Source organism: Urocampus carinirostris, chromosome 2 (assembly GCF_059441175.1).
Source record: "Urocampus carinirostris isolate Australia breed hairy pipefish chromosome 2, RoL_Ucar_1.0, whole genome shotgun sequence".
Taxonomy (NCBI): domain Eukaryota; kingdom Metazoa; phylum Chordata; class Actinopteri; order Syngnathiformes; family Syngnathidae; genus Urocampus; species Urocampus carinirostris.
The window spans coordinates 3,021,339-3,046,472 of record NC_142350.1 but is presented as its reverse complement, the minus strand read 5'-3'; the positions used below and the strand labels follow the sequence as shown (position 1 = coordinate 3,046,472).

Genomic DNA, 25,134 nt, shown 5'->3' with positions numbered 1-25,134 from the left:
CTTTTACAAAGTATTTGTATCCGAAGAAAAAAAATCTCCATCCATTCATCCATTGTCTTCCGCTTATCCGAGGTCGGGTCGCGGGGGCAGCAGCGTTAAAAGGGAAGCCCAGACGTCCCTATCCCCAGCCACCTCCTCCAGCTCATCCGATGGGACCCCGAGGCATTCCCAAGCCAGCCGAGAGACATAGTCTCTCCAACGTGTCCTGGGCCGCCCCCGGGGCCTCCTGCCAGTGGGACATGCCCGGAACATCTTCCGAGGGAGGCGTCCAGGAGGCATCCTTATTAGATGCCCGAGCCACCTCAACTGGCTCCTCTCAACGCGGAGGAGCAGTGGCTCTACACCGAGTCCCTCCCGGATGACTGAGCTTCTCACCTTATCTCTAAGGGAGAACCCAGCCACCCTGCGGAGGAAACTCATTTCGGCCGCTTGTATCCGGGATCGAGTTCTTTCGGTCATGACCCAAAGTTCATGACCATAGGTGAGGGTAGGAACGTAGATCGACCGGTAGATCGAGAGCTTTGCCTTCCGGCTCGGCTCCCTCTTCACCACGACGGACCGGTACAGGGTCCGAATGACGGCAGACGCTGCACTGACCCGTCTGTCGATCTCCCGTTCCAGAATATGTTGTCGGGGGGCTTTAAGCCCCTGGTAGGGTCACCCATGGCAAACAGGTCCTAGGTGAGTGGCCAGACAAAACGCAGATCAGAAGACCCCTTATGAGGAGACAAAACTTTGGTCCTCGAGTTCCCTCGCCCGGACGCGGGTTACCGGGGCCCCCTTCTGGAGCCAGGCCTGGAGGTGGGGTCCGCTGGCGAGCGCATGGTGGCCGGACCCTTACCCGAAGGGACGACGTGGGACCCTCTTCCCATGGGCTCACCACCTGTAGGAGGGGCCAAAGGGGTCGGGTGCGCAGAGAGCTGGGTAGCAGCCAAGGGAGGGGTCCTTGGCGCGACGATCACCGGCTACAGAAACTGGCTTTTGGGTCATGGGACGAAAAAAAATCTCATTAGAGTGTATTATTTATATTAAGGGTTTCAAAATTAGGTTTTAAAACCTTGCATGGGTTTAGACTTGCGGTTTAAACTTATTCTAAGCTTTCAAATTAGGATTTTACATTGTATTTTAGGTTTCGGATTAAGGTTTTAAAACCTTTCCAGAGTTTGAAAATTGGGGTTTTAAAACTCTGTTTAGCATTTCAAATTAAGATTTTGAACACATCCTGGGATCTCAAATATGAATTTATATTGTATTTTGGGTTTTGTATTTGGGGGACTTTGCAACCTACCAGGGTTTTATTTAAGGGGTTTTAAACTAACTATGTTACCAAGTTAAGGTTTTGAAACGCAGAGTTTGAAATAGGGTTTTAAAACCCTACTGTAGTTTTAAATTTGGGTTTTACATTGTATTGAAGGTTTCTGAATACGTTTTCAAACCCCCATTAGGGTTTGAAGTTGGTGCTTGAAGTTATTCCAAGGTTTTACATTGTTTTAGGGTTTGAAACCCCAATTAGGGTTTCAAAACTGTACTGGGGTACCAAATTAAGGCTTTAAAACAGGGTTTCAAATCAGGTTTTTTAAACCCTATTATAGTTTAAAATTAGGGTTGTACATTGTATTTAAGGTTTCTGAAAACGGTTTCAAAACCCCTACACGGTCTAGAATTAGTGTTTACACTTATTTTAAGGTTTATCGTCTTTGGGTTTCGAATGAGAGATTTCAAACCCTACTAGTGTTTCAAATTAAAGTTTTGAAACCCTACTAGGGTACCAAATTCGGCTTTTGAAACCTACTAGGGTTTCAAATGAAGGTCTTAAAAACTTACTATAGTTTTACATAGGATTTTACATTGTCTTTGGTGTTTCAAATGAGAGGTTTGAAACCCTACTAGGGAACCAAATTAGTGTTCTAAAACCTACCAGGGTTCCAAATTACGGTTTAAAACCTTACTATGCTTTTAAAGGGACATGTGCAAATAACCCTTAATTCAGTTAAAAAAACATTGATTTGAATACTAGGCCCCCCAAAAAAAACTATCGTACCAATGTTAATTTTTATATTTAAATAAACCATAGGTCGAGAAATTTGTATTTATTTTACTTGGTATCCCTACCTTGAAGCTGCTGTCATATTTGTCATCTTGCAGCCCGTGCTCTGCGGCACTGTTTTTCATTCGCATTAAAAAATACAGTGCCATCTAATGGTCAAATATTAAACGCTTTAAGTTAAGGTTTTACATTTTATTTAATGTTTATGAATAGGGTTTCAAACCCCTAACATGGTTTTGAATTAATTTTGAAACTTATTTTAGGGTTTTACATTGTTTCAAACTAAAGGTTTCAAACCCTACTAGTGCTTCTTGTTAGTTTTGAAACCCTAGTAGTGTTTCAGATTAGGGCTGTAAAACCCTACTAGGAAAACAAATTAGGGTTTTGATTTTTTAGGCTCCTATGGTTTTACATTGGGATTTTTAAACCCTACTAGTTGTTTAATTTCATTATAAGGTCTCATATTATGGTTTTAAAACCCTACTACGGTACCAAATTGGGTTCTTGAAACTTACTACGGTGCCAAATTAAGGTATGAAACCTCATATGGTACCAAATTAGGGTTTTATTTGGGTTTTCAATTCATTTTAGGGTTTGAGTTATATTGTGTTAAGGGTTTCAAATTGGGGCTTTTATTTATTATTTATTTTATGTTTAGTTTTTAAAAACAAAACACAGAGCCCAAACACAGACATCCAAAAGTCACTTTCAGTCTCACTTTATTCAACGATGATGTGAAAGCAAAAAAGGCTGCCCCGAACATTCAGACCAGAAAAGGAAAATTAAATTGTTAAAACCCCATTCACTATGACACGCACCCTCCAGAGAAACAAACAAAAAAAAAACAATGTTCAGGTGTTCCAAAATGTGACTTTTTTTTGAACAACGCTTCCACTCAACTACTCTTCATCTGTACAGGATATCGCTATAGATACTGTAAATCAAGATTTTCAAAATAAAAGGTGGCGCATTTTGTAAAAAGAATGTACTTAAAGATCTTTGACACACAATTTTGAAATATATTTCATATTTATATATCTATTTATATATATAAATATCTATATACTGCAGTTGACTGGTAACATAAACATTTTTTCTTATTGCATTCAAAAAAAACTTTTGGTTACTGTTTATTCATGAATATTAATCATAGTTAATACTTTTATTAATAGGGATTTTTTTTTGCACTTTTTTGTGCGTGCAGTTTTTTTTTTTTTTTTGCAGTTTCCTTTTTTGCCCGGCTGACCACATACATGTTTTTTAAGTAATAATCAAAAATTATTACTTTTTTAAAATCGTTATTTGAAAACTTAATTTAAGAAGAAAAAAGTCTGCAGAATTTAACTTTACTGAGGAAAATTTTCCAAGCCAATCAAATCACTTTCCTGAAATCGTCCCTTTTGTTTTCTTCCAAATTAGAATCCCAACAACTTTATTGCCATCACGACGACGGCCATATGGTTTTTGCCATTAAAACTAAAAAAACTAAACAATTATGAACCAATTGCTTTTCATGTTGCAATACAATAAACAGTAAAAATTTATTTTGGGCAATCAAATCAAAAAGCTGACGATCGTTTGCTTCTGTCTGTTCATTCTACTCCAAAAAGAGTCTTTATAACATTTTCGTGAAGTTTACGTTTGAGTTCATGCCATCTTCGGGAAAATTCATTCAAAAAAAACAAACAAACAATAATTTAAAAAAAAAAACCTGAAGGTCGTACACAATCACGTCCAAGGTCACAGAATAAAAAAACTTGCTCGGCGTCCAGTTCGCTAGCCTGGGGAAAAAGGGGCAGAGCCAGGGAAAGCTCCGCCTCCAGGTTCCGGTTCAGTTCCGAACTTGAGTCCAGTTTCTCACCGAGAAAGGGAGGAGCTGTGTTGTGTGAGTGGAAAAAAACGACAGGCACGGAGATCCCGTTTTCCAACCACTCCCCTCCAAAAAAAACAACACAACAACAACGTAAAAACCAAGACACCGATGGTGAAAAAACAACAAATTGGCTCCAGACAACCCAAAAAGACAAATCTCCATAGCAACCGAGGCCGGAGGCGTGTGCTTTGACGGAAAAATTTGACGAATCTTGGAATTCCGACGGCCCTCGAAGGGACGATGGAAATCGGGGATCCGAATGACGACACTGGGAATTCCGACGGCCTTTGAGGGGGCCGCGAATTTTGACAACGGAAAGTGGACATCCAAATCACAACTCTCTAAATTCTGACAGCCCTCGAGGGGGTCACGCACTTTGACAATAGGAATCGGGGATCCAAATGACAAAGCTGGGAATTCCAACACCATTTGAAGGCGTCACGACGAAAATCGGGGATCCAAATGTGGACACTCAAAATTTCGATGGGCCTTATAGGGGTGCGCGCTTTTGCGAATAAAATTGGAGCTTAGAATGACAATAGTCAGAACAACGACACTCTGAATTCAGATAACTCTCGAAGGCGCTGCGTACTTTGGTGACGGAAATCAGAAATCCAATTAACGACGCTCGGAATTCAGACGGCCCTCAAAGAAAAGAGGTTGTGCACTTCGGCGACGGGAATCGGGTTTCCAAATGACGACACTCGAAATTCTGACAGCCCTTGAAAGGGTCGCGCTAAGTAATGTCGGGTAACAAGACCACAAAAGTTTTTTTGAGTGTAAATTTATAATATTAATTTTTATTTTATTTTAAACACAGATTAGCACGATGTATAAATCGATAAAAGTAGCTGTTTGGTGATCACGATTAAAAAAAAACTTTTTTGGGGGGGGCATTTAATTATTTTTTCATTTACAGAATGTAATTTATTTAATATTCAATTTTAATCTCTTTTTACGTTTACGCTATATTGACTAAATGTATTAAATATTAATTGATTTATTTTCACCTGCCATGATTTTGATTTGTAATAAAGTTTATATTCATAATGTTACTACATTTTACAATTACATTTATTTACAATACGTTTATTATTAAAAATGTTTGGCTTCAAGTTTTTGACAATATGGTGAAAAACTGTTGTTGTGATGCAGAAATGTAGAAATGCATGTTAAAATTTCAAATAAGTAAACAAAACAAATCAAAAATATAATTATAATTTGTGGACATTGTAACAAGACAAATTTATACGCTTCATCTGCCCAAAATTGCTCATTTTATGTCTTTTGGATCAAGAAAGCCCCCCCCCCTTGACTTTTTGACTTTGCCCGGTGTGTAAATAGGAAAACTAACAGTTAGCACGTCTCGCTTCCTGCCACCAATCCTGCCTATTTACAAAGTGGCGACTTAGCGAGTGCAGGGGGGGCAAAGGGAAAGCCCCGCCCTAAGGCTATGCCGAGGCAGGCGAGTCGTGAGTATGACGCCGAAACGCTAGCTAGCTAGCTAGCGCTACGTTCGCCCGCTGTGGGAAAAACAGCAACACACCAGACGACATTATTGTGTGTGTGTGAGCAAGTGTGTGTGCGTGGTGAAAGTTGGGCCAATGGCGTGGCTAATGGGCATGGCTGGCGGCGGGCTCACAGCCCCGATACCATGACTCGATAGGATGGTGGCACGTGTCTGTGGCGCGGGCTAGAGCCTGGGCTATCGCTAGGGCTAGCGCAGCTGGCGTCCACGCCGCCAATGGACGGCAGGTAGGCGTGGTGCAGGATGGGGAGTTGCAAGGATAGGCGGCGCTGGATGCTATGGAAGAAAAAGACCAGAACAGTTTTTAAATAATGAAAAAATGTGAATGGCAAATTACTGAAACCCAAACTACGAGTCTTACCCTAACTTGTTGGTGCAACCCTAACTGTAGTTACAATCCTAACCATCGTTCCAACCCTATCCCTAGCTCCACCCTAACCCTAATTACTAGTTATATCCTTTACTTGTAGTGGTAAACCTAACTCTAGTTCCAAACCTAACCCCAGCACAAACCCTAACCCTGAATTCTAGATCAAATTCTAACTCTAGCTCCAATCCAAACCTCAGCTCAAACCCCGATACTAACTCATCTCCAAACTCTAATCCTAAACCCAACACTTTAAACCTAGCTTTAAGACTAACTCTAGCCATGACCATAGCTCTAACATCAGCACTGACCCTAGCTCCAACCCTTAATTTAAACAGTAGTCATGCTGTAATTTCTGATGCAACCCTAGCTCCAATCCTAACCCTAGCTCATACTTTAACACTAACCCGACTCCAACCCCAATTTTAAAAACTATCACTTAACCCTGCGTCCACTCTTATCTTGGCTCTACATCTAACCCTACCTCCAACCCTAACCCTGGTCCTAGGACCTTACCCTAGCCCTAACCCTAGCACGCACACTAATCCATTTTTTATTGTTTTTAATTAACCAAATTTTCACCTCACAATAATTGTATCTTTTGTTAAAAAGTAAAGTTATCAAAAATGTTTGCCAGATGTATGCATAATATTGAACTTTGTTTTATATTTTTTCTCTTATATATGAATTCTTTTGCAGTATAAACTTTGAATTACAAATACTTTTCCTGAAAAACGCTTTGAGATGGGAGCACCCTGGCACACTATTACCAGTGCCGCCTTACATAAAGGGCGGGCTCTGGGGGCGTGGGCGGCGCCAAGCTAAATGATGCATGATGAACACATGAATTATAAGGATGAAGGCGTGGGCGGCAAAAGTCTTGGTGTTGTCGCGGCAACCAAATCTAAAATAAGACGGATTTTCGATCCCAGGGTTGGATTGATGCTCGGATTTCGGACGGCTCCCAAAGGGGTTGCGCACTTTGGCAACTGGAAGGGTAATTGGGTTAGGGTTGGAGCTAGGGCTAGGGTTATAGTTTGCGCTCGGGTTAGAATAGGATTGGAGCTATGTTTAGGGTTAAAGCTTGGGTTAGCTTTGGAGTGGCAGCCAGGGTTTGAGCAAGAGTTAAGGAATTTTGGCAGCACTTACTGTTCAGGAGAGTTGATGTCCTCCAATGGTCCTCGGGTTATCCTGGACGGGTCCACAGAGCCCCACTGTCCCTGCGGCTTCTGTTCCAAGTTGTTCTTCAGGAGGCTCCGCTCATGATCTAAAACCACAAAAAAGGGCGGAGCTTGGTCCACATGACCCTGCTGATGAAAACACCTAAATCTGCTACCTTTGGCGTCTGTGAAGTTGCGGATGCTGAGGATGTTGTTGGCGTCTGGATAGTGGTTCTGCTTGATGTACGGAGTCTTCTCAGGGGTGTCTTGCAGCTGCATGGTCACCTCCTCAAGTTCCTTGTCCAGCTGAGACACAAAAAACACACAAACATTCGGATGATAACCAGACCAAATAGAAAACATCTTCGATCTTCTAAAATAGGGTTTAGGTTGACGTTTTAGTTAGTTACTCAAAAAAAAACCTTGCCACCAAAGTGAAAAGGGCATTTTTAGGTAACAAAAGCTAAAGACAACATGGAAAACCTCCTGTATCTTTTAGTCCAGGGTCCTGGAAAAGCTTTTTGTGAATCTACTCAGGAAAAACATCAAGGTTAAAACTGGACACACCTAGCATGTCTTTTCATAGACACGCATACCAAATTTTGCCCAGTTGTGACACATTGAAAGTTGGGATAAGACCTAATATCAACATTGAGGACCTTTTTTATCTTATAAGTTAGGGGTTCTGGAGAACTTTTGTGTCAGTCCACTCAATAAAAACCTTGTTACAAAAGTCAAAAACTTAATTTTTATGAGACAAAAACATAAGCCAATGCAGATGACCTTTAGTACCTGGTAGTCTGGGGTTCTGGGAAAATTTTTGGTGGGTCCACTCAAGAGAGACATCCCTACCAAAGTGAAAACTGGACTTTTTAAGGGGCAAGATATAAAAACCACATGGAGAAGCTCTGGGATTTTGTAGTCTAAAGTTTTGAGTAACCTTTGTCTCAGTCCACTCAAGAAAAACCTTTCCACAAAGGTCAAAACTGGATTTTTTAGGAAGCAAAAGCAAAAGCCAAAATGGAAGACGTCTTGGATTTTCTAGTCTAGTGTGTTGGAGAACCTTAAGGGGATCCACTCAATAGAAAAGTCCCCAGCTGTGTGGAGCAAGTAAGCCCAGCTCAACAATCTTTTTCTCCTTTTTTATGTTGGCCGTGGACCAGAAAGACCTTTACCTTTTTTCTTTTCAAAGACTCTCCTTCTTTTCGTTTCCACTGGATTATCGGAGTTTGTACGCCTTTGTTTTGTTATGACCACGTGTTCCTATTTTATTTATTTTTCCGTCACCACATACAGTATTGAACATTAGCATTCCACCCCAGTTCCAAGAATGTGTCAGCTTTCCCCCATATCACGCCCCTGGGGTGTGATTTGTAAACATTGGTAAACATTGGTCCGTTAAAGGGGAACCGCGAACAGAACTGGTCTCTCTTCTTGCCGGCCGAGCAAACAAAGTGAAATACCACAAAAGCCATATAGACGAAAAATCGTTATAATAGCATGTGGTCTCACACTACAAGACTGTTTGACCCTAACTGCCATCCTTGCTATGTCCCAGACGTTTAACTTCAAGGCATAACAGACCTCAACAACTGACTGTTTCGATTTCCAATTTGAATGCTGTTCGGTTATGTGGGCTGGGTTACTTTAGTGAAATAGTTTATTTGAATGAATATCCTAAATTAATCCTATCAAATTTGAAGTCCCGTTCCCTTTAGATAATATAAACTTTTTTAGATTCCCTTCCTTCTACCCACATGCCAGACACTCGCCATTAATTCAGGTACGTCTAAAGTCCAGACCAGGGCCAGTTACGGCCCATGATCAAATTTTTACTGGCGCGCAGCCTCTGTCATACATTTCATAATTAATGTTGACCACAGTATCAAATAAATTTGTACACAAAATGTAAATAATTATTTCACCAAATGATGGCAGTGGCCCTTTGGGCATTTTGCCCTTGTCTTTCCGTGGGAATTTGAATTTGGTTTTGGTCACCTCAGTGATCCTCATGCGTAGGCGGTGGTTGTCTGTCTGCAGGCCATCCAGCCGGGAAGTGTTGGCCTGGTTGACACTGGTGACGGAGGTGGAGGTCTTAGAGTCCTCCTTTTTCTGGTTCTGCGTGAACTTCAGACGTCGGTTTTGAGTGGCAGCGTCAGGATTGGTCCTCATGGTGATCAACTGCCAGAAGAACCAATCTTCAATAAATAGGGTTAGGTTTACAGTAGGGTTAGGGGCATGGTTTGGGTTACAGAAGGGCTTAACTTAAGGTTAAGGTTTCGGTAGGGTTTTAGCTCAGGGTTTCAGTTGGCCTATGGTTAAAGTTAGTGATTCGGTAGGGTTTAGGGTTTTGGTTACATTTAAGGTACAGGAGTGTTAGGTTTTTGGTAGTGTGAGGGTGTTATAGCAAGGGTTACAGAGTCTGGGATAGCATTAGAAATCGAGATATGGTAAGGGTTGGAGTTGGGGTTAGTTTTAGGGTTTGGGTTAAAGTTTCAGCTAAGGTTAGGCTTGGAGCCTGGGTTAGTGGTTGGAACTAGGGCTAGGGTTACCATAAGAATTGGATATATGGTTAGGGACTGAGCTCGGCTTACGGCTGGTGCTAGGGTTAGGGTTGGAACTAGGGTTAGGGTTAAAGTTGCAGCTAGTGTTACGGCCTGGAGCAAGTGTAAAGGTTGGAACCAAACGTAGGGTTACAGCTGGGTTTAGGGTTGCAGCTAGGGTAAGGTTTCTAAATAGGATTAAGGTTAGTGTTGCAGCTATGGTTAGGGTTGGAACTAAGGTACTGTAAGTGGTGGAGATAGTGTTATATTTTGGGTATGCTAGGGTTAGGGGTCAGGTTAGGGTTAGGTTTAAGGTTAGGGTTGGAAATAGGGACAGGGTTAGAGTGACTCTATGGTTAGGGCTGGAGCTAGGGTTAATGGTTGGAACTAGGTTTAGGGACAAAGCTAGGGTTAGAGTGACAACTAGGTTTAGTGTTAAGGTTGCAGCTAGGGTTTGAACTAGGGTCAAGGTAGTAAAGGAATCTCCTGGATTCGGACCTTGGGCACAAAGACCAGGCAGAGTGTTATAGTGCTGCAGAAGATGATGACTAGCGCCACGATGCAGAACTGGACGTTGGGTTGATCCCGGGTCAGGAAGGAGACAGCGGCGCCGATGATGCACATGATGCCAACGTTGTAGACGCTCATTCCAATGTACTTGCTGTCGTTTAGCGCGGGGATGCTAACGTTGCGTGTTTCCCAGGCCAGGAAGCAGCCGAACAACTGCCAAAAAGGGGGCATGAGCGAGATGCTAGCTGCTAGCACCAAACGCTAACTTACCATTAGCAGGCCTTTGTAGGCGTAGACGATGCCGAGCCAGATGGTCATGTGGGTGCTCTCGCAGTGTTCCAGAAAGGGCCGGATGGCGATGTCCCGGTCGTGGGGGTCCGCCTGTGCCCACCAACACATAAAAGATCAGATAAAATGTGCGCTGTGGGTGTGAGCAGACAAACGTGATCTGTTAATTTTTCAATCAGGTTCTTAAGAATTTATTGCAGATCTAAACAGGAAAAAACCCTCAGGCAGATTTCATATTTCTAAGTTCAAGCTGGGTTTAATTGTGGGGAATTGGTAAAAATAAAAAGAAGTAAATATAAACATGAAGTAATACATTCAAATAACAGTACAGAAATATAACACTTTACAAATAATAATGAAATAATCTACATTTTAAAAAATACAAGGAAAAAAATGATGAAAAAGAATAACGTAAAAATAAAAACAAATAAAAAAAATAATAATAATACAATTATCTAATTAGAAAAACTACAATCAAAATATAAAGAATGAATATGATATAAACAAAATTAAATGATAAAATAAGAACGTAAATACTGTAATACTAATCATAATAATAACAATAATGATAATAATAATAATAATAATAATGATAATAATAAAAATAATGATAACAATACAAGAAAGAAATGAAAACGATATAAATAAATGATATAAATAAATAAACATTATATGAAAAAATAATAGTATAAAAATGAAAACAAAAAAATATATATCATAAGAAAAAAGCTTAAATAAAGTACAATACAGTGGGACCTCCCTACTTCGCGGTTCGACGTTCGCGGCTTCAGAGCTTCGCGGTCTGTAATGGCTAAAAAAAAAAAAAGTATTTTTAATTAAAAAAAAAAAAAAAATTCAATTTTTTTAAGGGGCGTCGCTACTTTGCAGATTTTCACTTTTTGCTGGAATCCCCCTCGGCCAACGACCCTAGCAGGGCGCGCCATTCTCGTCTCCCGTCTACGGTGCGGCTTCCGCTTCACCGCCCCCCCTAACCCCACAGGTCCCCCCAGCTACCCATTTCCCCCGCGGCCGCCTGTCCGTCGGCCGGAGCCATCGAGGGTCGCGTAGCGCCATGTAGAGCCATCGCGGCCTGGGCGGGAGACGCCGGGCGCCGGCCTCCGCGCTGAGCGCTCAACCCAGTCGGCTTGTTGCGGTGTCGTGCGTATCGCGCCCGAAAGTACCCGCGCGGCGCAAGTATAAGCCCTGTCGTGAATTTGTCTGCGATTGTCCCGGGCGGACGTAAAATCGCCCAGCTGTACGACTCTTAGCGGTGGATCACTTGGCTCGTGCGTCGATGAAGAACGTGAATGTGATTTGCAGCTGCGATTGGCTGGCAACCAGTTCAGGGTGTCCCCTGCCCACTGCCCGGAGATGGCTGGGATGGGCTCCAGCCCCCCCGCGACCCTAATAAGGATAAGCGGTGCAGACAATAAGATGAGATGAGATTTTTTTTTTTTTTGAAGGGGTGTCGCTACGTCGCAGATTTTCACTTTTTGCGGGTGGTTTTGCTCCCCATTAACCGGGTCTAAAAAAAAAAAAGAAGGGGCGTCGCTACTTCGCAGATTTTCACTTTTTGCGGGTGGTTTTGGTCTACAAAAATGATAATAAAAATAATAAAATATATATATTTTTTTGAAGGTGCGCCGCTACTTCACGGATTTTCACTTATCGCGGGTGGTTTTGGTCCCCATTAACCGCGATAACCGAGGTATTGCTGTACCATATTCAACTGGAAACTGGAAAATAACTCAAAAAGAAGATAAAAGAAGACAAAAAAGGCTCAATTGCTAAACGTGCTACATCTAAGGTTTAATGGCAAGTAAAAAGAGTAAAGTCAATGAAGTCAATGGAAGGAGACCAAGAGGAAGGCCGCGATTGATGTGGATGGATGGTGTTATGAGTGCACTGCAGGAAAGAGGTCTAAATATAATGGAAGCTAGAGCTCTTGTTGGTGATATAAAGGAGTGGAGAGGTGTTGTGAAAGGATAGTGGGATTGTGGATGCGTTCTTAAGGATGGGCTGCGGCAGGGCTAAACCAGTGAAAGCTGCCGGCCCCTGCTGTTGAACAAAAGAGTGTGTTGTGTCACCCTGACCCGAGTGACATGGCCGCTTTCTGGTGTCCCATTTCATCTGGAGGGGAGAAAGCATATACTTGGGTGCCGAGGTGCCTAACTTGTTTGGGTGTTTGGGCAATTGGGTTGGCCATGGTTCAAAAATCTTTGTGTGTGTTTTTTTTTTTAATGCTATTTATTTCCCTTTTATTTTCTTTGTCATTGTATGTGTGTGTCTTGCTGTCGGTCACCCCTCTAGAGGGATATGACCAAGGTAGATTGATAGATAGATAGAACAAAGGGTAAAAAACATTTTTGCTTTGTTGTTCAGTGTTAAACAAATCCCAAACAATAGAAGCGGAATCTGCCTTCCCATCCGGCGCCTCCTCATTACTTTGTCTCGAGCCTCTCAATTAATCCAGGACACAAACGACACTAATGGGCAAGACTAATCTGGATTCACAATCAGATTAAGGCACACCTACTCGGTTCACTTCAGGGATTTTTGGCCCCCAACTTACCTTTTTTAAAAGCCCCGAAAGACACACACAAAAAAGAATGGCGGATGACTCACAGGTAAGCCGAGAGGAAAAATAGTTGCGGCGCTAAATTATTCAAAAGCTAGCCTGCAAATATATTTGGAAAAGTTTTCTATTTCTGCTTGCAAAAAAATCGCTCTCGCATTTATTTTTGGGAAGCCCTGGTTGAACTCAAAAGAAGAAAAAGATTTAAAAAAAAGGCCCATGATCTAACATCTGTTTAATGATTTGATAGCTAAAGATGATAAAGGTGTCCCAATACTTTTTTTTCATACACTTCATCCTCATTTTGTTCTTTCAAAGCTACCAAAAAAATCTTACCCGATTAGCAAAAAATTAAGTGCTGTAATTTCTGTATTTTTTGCATACTTAGCACTCACAAAGGTTTCAGATCGTCAAACCCATTTTAATATTACACACAGACAACCCAAGAAAATACAAAATGAACTTTTGAAATGTTGATTCAATTTATTAAGGCACAAAAAAATGAAAACCTATCTGGCCCTTTGTGAAAAGAATTTGCTCCCTGAACATAAGAGCGAGTCCCCCCCCCCCCCCTTTGGCAGCAATCACACAACTCAAACGCCTACCATAATAGTTACTGAGTCTTTCACCAAGCTGTAGAGGACTTATGACCCACTCTTCTTTGCCAAAATGTTTCCAATCTGAGGTATTGGATGGTCTCTAGCATGAACTGACTTGGCCACTCCAAAACCTTCATTTTGTTTTTTGGGCCATTCGGAGGGGGACCTGCTGGTGTGTTCAGATCATTGTCCTTCTGCAAAATTGTGTCCCGACGGATCACCACCTTATCGTGGTGGGGCCCTTTGTGCGTCTCCATGACCCCTAGAGCTATGTCGGCGGGAGTCTCGTACTCCTGGTAGGGTTACCCAAGGCGAACAGGTCGAAGGGTAGAGTCCAGACTAAGAGTGATCCCAAAAGCTGGTGGCGGCACGCTTTGAGGCGGTTTCCTACAGACCTGGATCCCGGCAGCCGCCTGAAGTTGTAGGAAGATGCTGGTCGTCTCGGGTCTCCCTTGCCACTAGAACCATCTTCTTTACGATCAAGATAGTGGCGTTGGGGAAAGCGCACCCCTTACGCCACTTTAAAAACCATCATTGCGCAGGTATCCTCTTTTACCTGAGTCTCCAACCACAAAAGTCTGGCGGCGATGGAGTATCCAGTGACGGGAGCAGGTTTAAATGAGCTGGAAGCTCTTAGCTGGACCTCTGCACGTCAGCGGCACAGGGCAACGGTCGTTAGCAGCTGGGATTGAGTGGCAGCTGTTTCCGGCAGACCCCTGTGCGTCTGAGCAGCACTATCTAGTGGCTGCACTGCTCACCCCAATTGGGGAAAGGCCTAGAAAAGGTGGCCTAAAGATTGCCCACTCAGCACAGTACCCGGACAGGAAACCGCGCCTGTCGGGACATTCCACAATGCGGTCGAAAAACAATAGCATTTAGAATTGCAGCATGGAACATAAGGACACTCCTGGATACCAGTCTGGACAGACCACAGCGCAGAACAGCACTCATTGCCAACGAGCTGAAGCGCTATAATGTGGATGTGGCAGCGCTCAGCGAGAACAGACTCCTTGAGGAAGGCTCACTCAATGAAGAGGGAGAGGGTAATACATTCTTTTGGAAGGGATACCCCATGGGCGGACACCATCTTCACGGAGTTGGTTTTGCAATTAAGAACACTCTACTGCTGAAGCTCACAGAGTCACCAGTGGGTGTCAGTGAAAGACTAATGACTCTTCGCATCCCACTTGCAAAATGCAGACATGTCACGTTAGTTAGTGCCTATGCACCAACACACCATCGAATGATGAAGAGAAGGATCGCTTCTACCAGGCACTCGATGACATCCTCAGTCACATTCTGAGGAATGACAAAATCATGCTGCTTGGTGATTTCAATGCAAGAGTCGGAAAGAACTTGCAAAACTGTAATGGTGTGATTGGTGCCCATGGCATTGGAAAAGTTAATTCTAATGGCATGAGACTTCTTAGTCTGTGCGCGGAGCATAACCTGACCATCACAAACACCATTTTCCAACAAAAGAATAAATATTAGGCATCCTGGATGCATCCCAGGTCCAAACACTGGCACCTGATCGACTACGCGATCGTGAGGAGGGCTGACCTGAAGGACGTGCTCATTACAAGAGCTATGCGTGGGGCAGACTGCTGGACCGACCACCGCATGATTCTGACAAAGGCCAGAATGCATGTCCGGCCCCTAGCACGTCAGGGTGGTTCAAAGAGGAAGACACTCAACTGTGCCAAACTCTCCAGTAGTGACAACCTTGACAACTTCCGTAGCTCCCTAGCTGAGAGGCTGGCAGACATTGAGCAGCTGGTCATCTCAGAGGCTGAGATGGATGAGAAGTGGACCTCTCTATCCACCACCCTCTTTGACACTGCAGCCCAAACCACCAGGACTGGTTTGACCAGAATGCCGGAGAGATCTGAACCCTCCTGGACAGAATTCACAAGGCGCACAGAGCCACCCTGAACAACCCACAATCTTCCATAAAAGCTATGGCAAGCCCTTCGTTCCGAGGCCCATACAACTCTCAGAAAACTGCAAGATGAGTGGTGGATCTCAAAAGCCAATGAAATCTAGTCTCACGCTGATAGAAGCGATATGCACAGATTCTATGATGCAGTAAAAACCATCTATGGCCACAGAAACTGCTCCCTGGCACCTGTTAGATCTGCTGATGGAACATCTCTAATCAAGGATCAGGCTATGATAGTGGAGCGGTGGGCTGAGCATTTCAACACCCTGCTCAACCAGCCCACCCCAGTGGACCCAAATGTCCTTGCAGAGCTCCCTGAACATCCTACATTGCCAGACCTCGACCTCCCGCCAACTTTCAATGAAATCCTGCATGCAGTCAAAACCCTGAAAAACAATAAATCCCCTGGACCTGACAACATCCCAGCTGAACTTCTCAAGGTAGGAGGCTACCTCTGTACACGGACAATGTTTCACTACATTTCAGAGGTGTGGAGACGAGAGTGTGTCCTGCAACTGTGGAAAGATGCCAACATTGTGACCATCTTCAAGAATATAGGAGATAAATCCATCTGCTCCAACAGTAGGGGTATCTCTTTGTTGGCCACTGCTGGAAAGGTCCTTGCCAAGGTCATGCTCCGCAGTCTCATCTCCACAATATCGGAACGCGTCATCCCAGAGTCACACTGTGGTTTTCGAAAGGACAGGGGAACAGTCGACATGATCTTTGTGACACGTCAGCTCCAAGAGAAATGCCGGGAGCAGCACAAGGACTTGTTCATCGCCTTTGTCGATCTCTCAAAGGCGTTTGACACAGTGAACAGGGACCTACTGTGGCAAGTCCTGAAGAGATTTGGGTGTCCACCCAAGTTTCTCACCATTCTTGAACAGTTCCATTCAGGGATGACGGCCAGAGTGGTAGTTGGAAGACACAGATCAGAGCCCTTTGGCGTTGAAACTGGTGTGAGGCAAGGCTGTGTGCTGGCTCCAGTTCTCTTCAACATCTTCCCTGTCTGTGTTACAACACTGCTACGTAGAAGGATGGATAAGCAGGCTGGAGTTACCATCCACTTCAGGGTTGATGGTAACCTGTTTAACATCAGGAGGCTACAGGCAACTACCAAGCTGACCTCAGAGACCATCATTGAGCCGCAGTACGCTGATGACTGTGCCCTGGTTGCCCATACACCAAAGGCTCTGCAAAACATTCTCTCGGCAGCTGTAACTGCATACACCAGAAGGGGACTGACGATCAACACCCAGAAGACAGAGGAACTCTGTCAGTCCAGTGTTGACCTCCCACCAAACCCAATAATCTTCAAAGCAGCAGGGCAACACCTGCTCATGGTGTCCACCTTCAAATATCTGGGGAGCATGGTGTCTGACACCTGCTTATTGGATGATGAGATCCAGAGCCGTCTCAAGCAAGCATCAGCATCTTTCGGTCGACTAAGGAGAAGGGTCTTTTAAAACAACAACCTTAGACTCCACACCAAAATGCTGGTCTACAGAGCTGTATGCATCACAACATTACTGTATGGATGTGAGGCATGGACTATCTACAGCCGCCATCTGAAGAGCCTGGAGACCTTCCATGTAAGATGTCTTCAGAAGATCCTTGGCATCACATAGAGGGACAGAGTGCCGCACACAGAGGTGTTGGAGAGGGCAGGCAGCTGCAGAATGGAGTCCATTATGGCTCAACGCCAACTCAGGTGGCTGGGGCATGTTGTTCCAATGCCCAGCCACAGACTGCCACGCCGTACCCTCTATGGTCAGTTACATTTAGGCCAACGCAGTGCTGGTCTGGCAGAAGAAGCGGTTCAAAGACCAAATGAAGAACATCCTGAAGATATGTCGGATAAACCCCTCTTCACTGGAGGAACTTGCTTCCTGCCGAGACCTCTGGCACTCCCACTGCTCACAGGGAGTGGATTATATGGAGGAACAGCGCATGCTCTGTCTGTAACCGCATCTGTGGATCCAGGATCGGACTGTTCAAACATCAGCAGACTCACAAATAAAAGAAGATGGTCATCATCGAATCGATGGACAACCCCAAGCAACCTGCGGCATGATCCAAGAGCGGTCGAGTCTTAGGGAACAAACTGATAGCCAGGCATTCTACTTCAGGATCTTCTGGTAAACACCAGAATTCATTATTCCGTCAACCACAGCAAAATGTCCTGGACCTGAGGCAGCAAAGCAGCCCCAGACCATCACACTGCCACCACCATGTTTTGCTGTGGGCAGCCTGGTCTTTTTATACAAATGCTGTGCCACCTTTATGCCACATGTAACATGCTGCACACCTTTACAAATTCTTGAGGATAATCAAGATGCTTTTTGGCAAGTATGAGACGACTCTTTGTGTTTTTTTTTGTGACAGCAGTGGGTTTCGTCTAGGGACTCCCCTACTTCATTTTTGACCTATGGTGGAGTCATGGACAGTAAATGGTCTTGGGCTGCTTTGCTGCCTTAGGACCAGGACAACATGCTCTGGTTGTTTTTACTTTTAAGGTTTTTACTTATCCATGAATTTTCAAAATTTTAGAATTTATATTTATCTTTGTATTTTGAAGTTTCAATTTGTAAATTGTCATTTATATTTGTATTTTCTAATTCTTTATTTATCTTTGTATTTTCAAATTTTAATTTTTAACCATTATCAGTTTTTTCAATGTTTATATTTTTATGTATCTTTGTCTTCCTAAATTTAGCTCATGAGGTAGAGCGCTCATCTTGAGCTCAAGAGGTCACAGGTTCAATTCCCGGCTCCCCCCGTGTTATATGTCGAAGTGTCCTTGGGCAAGACTTATGCCGCCTTGCATGGCAGACTCCCTATTGGTGTGTGAGTGAATAGGTAAGCGCTATATAAATGCAGATCATTTACTTTTGTTCTTTGTTTTCTAAATGCTTAATTTTATTCTTTTTATTTAGCTTTAAATTTTAACTTTTAATTGTTGTTTATTTTACATTTTTATTCATGTATTTTCAAATTTAGATTTTTAATCATATTTTCCTTTGCATCCCTTATTTTTAATGACTTTAATTGTAATATTTTTATTCATCTTTGTATCTTTGAATTTAAACTTTTAATTGTTGCTTTTCTTTTTAATTTCTACATTATTATTTCTATATTTAATTATATTTTTCTTTGTATTTCTAATTTTAAACGTCTCTTATTTGTTCATTTTTTAATCTTAATTTGTAAATTGCTATTGAACTTTTGTATTTTTTTTTATAAATTCAAAAATGTTAAATTTTAATGTTTATTATTTTAATTTGACATTTGTGCGGAGTTTGTATGTTCTCCCCGTGCTTGCGTGGGTTTCCTCCGGGCACTCCGGTTTCCTCCCACATTCCAAAAAAAAACATGCACATGCATTTCAGGTGAATTGGTCGGTCCAAATTGTCCCTAGGTGTGAATGAGCGAGTGAGTTGTCTGTCCCTGTGTGCCCTGCGACTGGCTGGCAACCAGTTCAGGGTGTCCCCTGCCGACTGCCCGATGATTGCTGGGATGGGCTCCAGCACCCCCGCGACCCTACTGAGGATAAGCGGTGCAGCTGATGAGATGAGATGAGATTTTGATTTGTATTTTTTATTTGAATTTATCAACATCATATACCGTATTTTCCGCACTATAGGGCGCACCGGGTTATAGGGCGCACCCCCCAAAAATAGTTTTTGGTCTAATATCTTCCATACATAAGGCGCACCGCATTATAAGGCGCTACAATGGGGACGTCGACAAAACAGTCAGATAGTTCAGTCAAACTTATTACCCCCTTAACATTCCCAAAGCTTGCAAAGAAGCAAATACGTGTCGTAGACACGTGCCGATGCGGTGTCCGTACGATGTCACTCAAATGCATCGTTCCAAATATCATTCGGAAGGGTAAAGTCTTAGGATTCAAGAAATGCCAACCATTCCTTAGTTTCTATTTTCTTTTTCGCTCGCAACTTTACTGTGCATATGACAATAAACACTTGGAATTGAGTTTCATTTTTAGAAAAAACCATCACATAAACATCGAAATCGCTCTGAAACAAGATACTGGGAAAATATATAGCCGGAGTAGCTCACCGAAGTCGTTGCTTTCAATAATAATGTGCAACCATGGTCCTCTTATATCCGTGAGTGTAATAAATCCAGGAGAGTAAAATATTTACAAATACAGAATAGTAAAACATGTTTTATCTATGCCGTAGACAACCAAACTTGCTATTCACATTCATCTTTTTCGGCCAATTGCAGGCTTTGTTTTGCCCCTTTAGCCTATGCGAGCCTGTAAATGATAAAAAGGATCCGTCTCCTTTACCTCCGAATAACTTTAGCCAATAGTGATCGATTCAAATGATGATTGACAAATTGGCTGCGAAATGAAACAGCGGCATATGTATCCCAGCATACACCGCGGACGACTTCGCCTTCGGGGGAAAATCTAGTTGACGGCTGCTTGCCTTAGTTGCAAGACTTTGCGACTTAATATTGATCCATATATATAAGGCGCACTGTATTATAAGGCGCATGGTCAGTTTTTAAAAAAAATAAAGGCTTTTAGGTGCACCTTATAGTGCGGAAAAAAAAATACATATATTTATATATATATATATATATATATATATATATATATATATATATATATATATATATATATATATATAATTTTCCATAATTTTTCCATTTCTTTTTACAGAAAGTCACTCGTTTACCCATTTTTTCTTTCGGCGAGCAATTTTTTCCCATTATTACCATCTATAAATTTTCCGTATTCATGTCTACCCATTTTTTTGAATTCCGACAATAAGGACGCAATTGTTTGTCATGCGCAAAAAAAAAAAAAAAAACAAGAAGAAGCGATAAGCACAAATGAGTTATGGCGCTCGTTATTGCTATCACCCAGCGCCAGGCAGAAGACGGTTGCTAGGCAACCGCATCCCTTGGAGGGTGGGAATGGAGGTGGGGCCAAGCCGGCCGGGGGAGGTGGCAAAGATGCCTATGCCTGGGACTGACGTCCCCTAAGGCTTAAAAATGTAACAGTGACACAATTACATCCTAATTAAAATGATTTTTGAGAAAGTTTTGATGTTCTGGTCCGGGACTATCAAACATGCGGCCCCTTGGGCCAGATCAGGCCAGCCAAGGGTTTTAATACGGCACATGGGACAACATTAAGAGAAGCTCAAGAGAAAAAATGAGCTGCAGTTTTAAATATGTCTACTGGATGTTGTCAAAGCCAAGTGCCATCTGCAAAGCAACAAAATCTGTATTCTTTCTCCATCTATCCATCTCTCTCTATCGCTCTCTCTCTTTCTAAGTTTTCAGTTACTGTCCCTTTTTTGTTCTTTCTGTCTTTTGTTCTTTTGCATGCTTTCTTAATCTTTTGATCTCTTTCTCTCCCTAAGTCTCTTGATCTCTCTCTGTCTCTACTTCTTTCCATTTTTATTTCTCTCTCTCTATCTTTATTTCTCCATTGCTTTCTCTTTTTTTTCTCTTTCTCTTTAAAACTCTATTTTATGTCTTATTTGATTTCTCAGTCACGTTCTTTCTCTTTCTTTCTGTTGCTTTTCTCTTTCTCTTCCTTCTGGGCCAGAACATTTTTTTGTGTTTGTTTTTGTGGCTCAAAAAGACCAAATTGTAATTTTTTGGGGGGTTGGCCCAAGTGTTTTTGTTATTACAGTCAAACACATAACAGCTCGAATATGACGATAGCACTATAGTTAAGGCTTGGGCAAACTACGGCCAGCTGGCCACACGCAGCCTGCCTGGCTTTTTGATCCGGCCCACCAAACAAAAAAGGTCAGAATATGATGGCAATGTATACAATAGTAAATAAAGTACTACAAATAAAAAAATGTTCGTCACCATTCTTCCTTTACTACTAAAGAGTCCAAAATGACTACCCCCCAAAAATTGTTGTAAAAAAACAGGGACCTCATAAATGATTTTGCTTTCATTCTGAAAAGAAAGAAATACAAGAAAAATACTGTGTCGTGTCCAGCATAGTCGTCGTGGCAACCGTCTGGCCCCGCCCCCTGGGCAACAGCTGAAGCAGATCGCCTAATTTGCGCGTTTGCTTCTTAAGGGGGGTTTTGGGTTTTGCGGGTGCTGGCTCATTGCATTTTCTGTCTGCATTTCCCGTTCTGTTTTGCTCTATCCTGTTTTGTTTGATTCGGAGGAAACCTGTGTTTTCACGTTTTGAGTAAAAGCCTGTTTTTTGTTCTGTTTTGTCCCTGAGTTTTGGACGACTTTTATTTTGCTAAATAAAAGTTTTGATCGTCAATGCAATTGAGTTCTCCCTTCCTGCCTCCTTCCTCCGTTCTGGTCCGGTCCCTCGTGACAGAATGAGCCAGCCAAGAAATGAACTCAGCGGACGATCCCATCCGACTCCCGTGCCTGCCTGTCTGACCCCCCCTGCCGAGCGCCGAGTCCGATCCGTCCGACGCCGATGGCGCCTGCCTCTCCCCGTTCCTGCTTGTTCGGAGGAGGGAGCGGGGTTGCCCCAATCGAGAGCGTCGACCCATTCCGGGGTGCGAGGGGGGTTTTGGGTATTGCCCCGGGAAGATTTGACACCGACCTGTCCGACTCTCCTGCCTGCCTGTTCGACTCCCCTGCCTGCCTGTTCGACTCCCCTGCCTGCCTGTTCGACTCCCCTGCCTGCCAGTCCGACTCCCCCTGCCTGCCAGTCCGACTCCCCCTGCCTGCCAGTCCGACTCCCCTGCCTGCCAGTCCGACTCCCCCTGCCTGCCAGTCCGACTCCCCCTGCCTGGCAGTCCGCATCCCCCTGCCTGCCAGTCCGACTCCCCCTGCCTGCCAGTCCGACTCCCCCTGCCTGCCAGTCCGACTCCCCCTGTCCTGTTTTCGCCGGTTCTGATTACGCCAGTCCTGATTTCGCCGGTCCTGTTTTCGCCGGTCCTGATTTCGCCGATCCTGTTTTGCCTGTCCTGATTCCGCCTGTCCTGTCTGCCTGTCTGTTTTCGCCTGTCCTGTCGAGCGCCGAGTCCGGTCGTCCGATGCCGATGGCGCCTGCCTCTCCCCGTTCCTGCGTGTTCGGAGGAGGGAGCGGGGTTGCCCCAATCGAGAGCATCGACCCATTCCGACTCCGCTGCCGATCGCCTGCCCGACCCCCCCTGCCAAGCACCAAGTCCGATCTGTCCGATGCCGATGGCGCCTGCCTCTCCCCGTTCCTGCGTGTTCGGAGGAGGGAGCGGGGTTGCCCCAATCGAGAGCGTCGAACCATTCCGGGGTGCGAGGTAATAATTTTTCTTTTTGGGACCTCAGGAGCTGTCCCTTAAGGGGGGGGCTCTGTCGTGTCCAGCATGGTCGCCGTGGCAACCGGCTGGCACCGCCCCCTGGGCAACAGCTGAAGCAGATCGCTTAATTTGCGCGTCTGCTTCTTAAGGGGGGTTTTGGGTTTTGCGGGTGCTGGCTCATTGCATTTTCTGTCTGCATTTCCCATTCTGTTTTGCTCTGTCCTGTTTTGTTTGATTCGGAGGAAACCTGTGTTTTCACGTTTTGAGTAAAAGCCTGTTTTTTGTTCTGTTTTGTCCCTGAGTTTTGGACGACTTTTATTTTGCTAAATAAAAGTTTTGATCGTCAACGCAATTGAGTTCTCCCTTCCTGCCTCCGTTCTGGTCCGGTCCCCCGTGACATACTGTTGCAGTAATACTATAATAAAAAATACTACAACAAAAATAGTACAGAAAAATAGTTCAAATATGTAACTGCAGTACTATTACAAAAATACTTAAAATACCACAAAAGTACTACTTTGGAAATGCTACAGAAGTACTACAGAAATACTACAAAATAACTACTATGGGAATGCTTCAAAAGTACTTTTACTGAAATACTACAAAAAATATCCCTGCAGTTTTACTACATTACAAAATACCACTGCAGAAATATGGCAGAAATACTAAAAAAAATACAACTACAGTAATACTAAAAAAAAAACACTACGGATACACCTCAGTAATTCTATTATTGAAATACTACATACATACAACACAATTTTACCATGGAAATACTACAAAAAGACATTACAGTAATACTAAAAAGTACTACAAAAATACTACTACAGAAATATTATGACAGGAATACTCCAAAAATACAACTACAGTAATACTAAAAAAATACAACTGAATATTACCGTGGAAATACTACAAGATACCCTTGCAGAAATACTACAAAGCTACTACTTCAGAAATACTACAAAAATGCAGAGAAATACTACGAAAATATGGGAGTAAAAATATTTGGAAAAAAATACATCTATAGTAATACTACAGAACTCAATATCAAATGTAGTACTTTAGACCTTAATATTATTTGGATTTCATTATGAGTGTTTAAAAACCCATTTGATGGAACTAATTTATTTAAAAACAATTATAAAAAGAGCTGTGTGAATGGGTAGAGTGTGAAGTGTATTGTAAAGCGCTTGGGAGGTCCACAGTGACTGATTAAAGCGCGATATAATTTAAGTCTATTTACTATTTTACCGAGAAATATAATATGTATGTAAATGTCGGCATGTATATTTATTCAGAAATGAAAATTTTGGGATCGGTTTCCAGGATCGGCCATTTGTCAAATCTTTTAACCCCATGCGGCAGGCCACTCCAAATAGTTGCCCTTATAGGTTGAAAGAGGAAGTGGAGGAGTTCCCTCCTGGTGCCCCCACCCCAGGCACCAACTGACCTACATACGTGCCACATGCTAACATAACGTGTTAGCGAACATGCCGTTGTGTGGGAAAGTCACATGAAAGCTTTTGTCCCTTTTCATTGGCCGTCTAATCGCATTTGAGGATTAATCCCGCTAAAAGAAGCGAAAGACGGCCAACCTTTGACACAGGTGGGCGTGGCATAGAGCACCTCCGACCAATCGGACACTATTTTTTTGGTAGAGTGGCGCAAATGCCAAAGGAAAAAAATCCATATCAGTCCAGTTTCTTCGGTAAAGTGATCAAAAATTCTTCCGTTTCTTATATATAGTTAACTTAGCTTCTAGGGCAAATTAACCTGCTAATAAAAACATTTAGAGGTTTAAGTAACCCAGTTTCTTAAATTAAATTAGTCTAGTTTCCTAGATGACAACATATCGATTTCTTTGTTTAAATTAGAAGAGAAGAATAGAATAGAAGAATTAAGGGCCCGGTCACACAGCCGTTTGCGGCTGAATCACGGCCAGAAATTTCTGCCTGTGAGGCGGACGCTATTGGACGCTTTGAGATCGCCATACAGACGAGACACAGCAGTGCTTAACACGCGGTCGGAAATTCGCGCGCGGGTGGCAGCGCGAAAAAGTTTTGCGCTGCTCAATTCTTTAGAGCGCGGGTACACAGCCTTTCACGGGCGTATCGAGGCTGACGCTGAAGCAGACGCTGTTGGGCGCTGCTGGACGCTTTGAGACCGCCATATAGACGAGATACAGCAGTGCTTTACTCGCGGTCGGAAATTCACACGCGGGTGGCAGCGCGAAAAAGTTTTGCGCTGCTCAATTCTTTAGAGCGCGGGTACACAGCCTTTCACGGGCGTATCGAGGCTGACGCTGAAGCAGACGCTGTTGGGCGCTGCTGGACGCTTTGAGACCGCCATATAGACGAGATACAGCAGTGCTTTACTCGCGGTCGGAAATTCACACGCGGTTGGCCGCGCGAAAAAGTTTTGAGCTGTTTAAAACTTTGAGCACGTG

The 25,134-nt window shown here is 43.3% G+C and overlaps 1 protein-coding gene across 4 annotated transcripts in view; it reads right to left on the bottom strand.

Annotated features, from left to right (window-relative positions):
- Positions 1 to 2,749: 2,749 nt before the first annotated feature.
- The window catches only part of gabbr2 (gamma-aminobutyric acid (GABA) B receptor, 2), a 151,487-nt gene continuing 129,102 nt past the window's right edge, over positions 2,750 to 25,134 (bottom strand). For all 4 annotated transcript variants that reach the window (XM_088328360.1, XM_088328361.1, XM_088328362.1 and 1 more), the window contains 6 exons: positions 10,299 to 10,409; positions 10,017 to 10,241; positions 8,974 to 9,156; positions 7,152 to 7,281; positions 6,965 to 7,082; positions 2,750 to 5,724 (listed from right to left, as the gene is read on the bottom strand). In XM_088328360.1, coding sequence (XP_088184486.1) covers positions 5,559 to 5,724; positions 6,965 to 7,082; positions 7,152 to 7,281; positions 8,974 to 9,156; positions 10,017 to 10,241; positions 10,299 to 10,409 — 933 coding nt within the window. In that variant the 3' untranslated portion in view covers positions 2,750 to 5,558. The remainder of the gene's footprint in view (positions 5,725 to 6,964; positions 7,083 to 7,151; positions 7,282 to 8,973; positions 9,157 to 10,016; positions 10,242 to 10,298; positions 10,410 to 25,134) is intronic.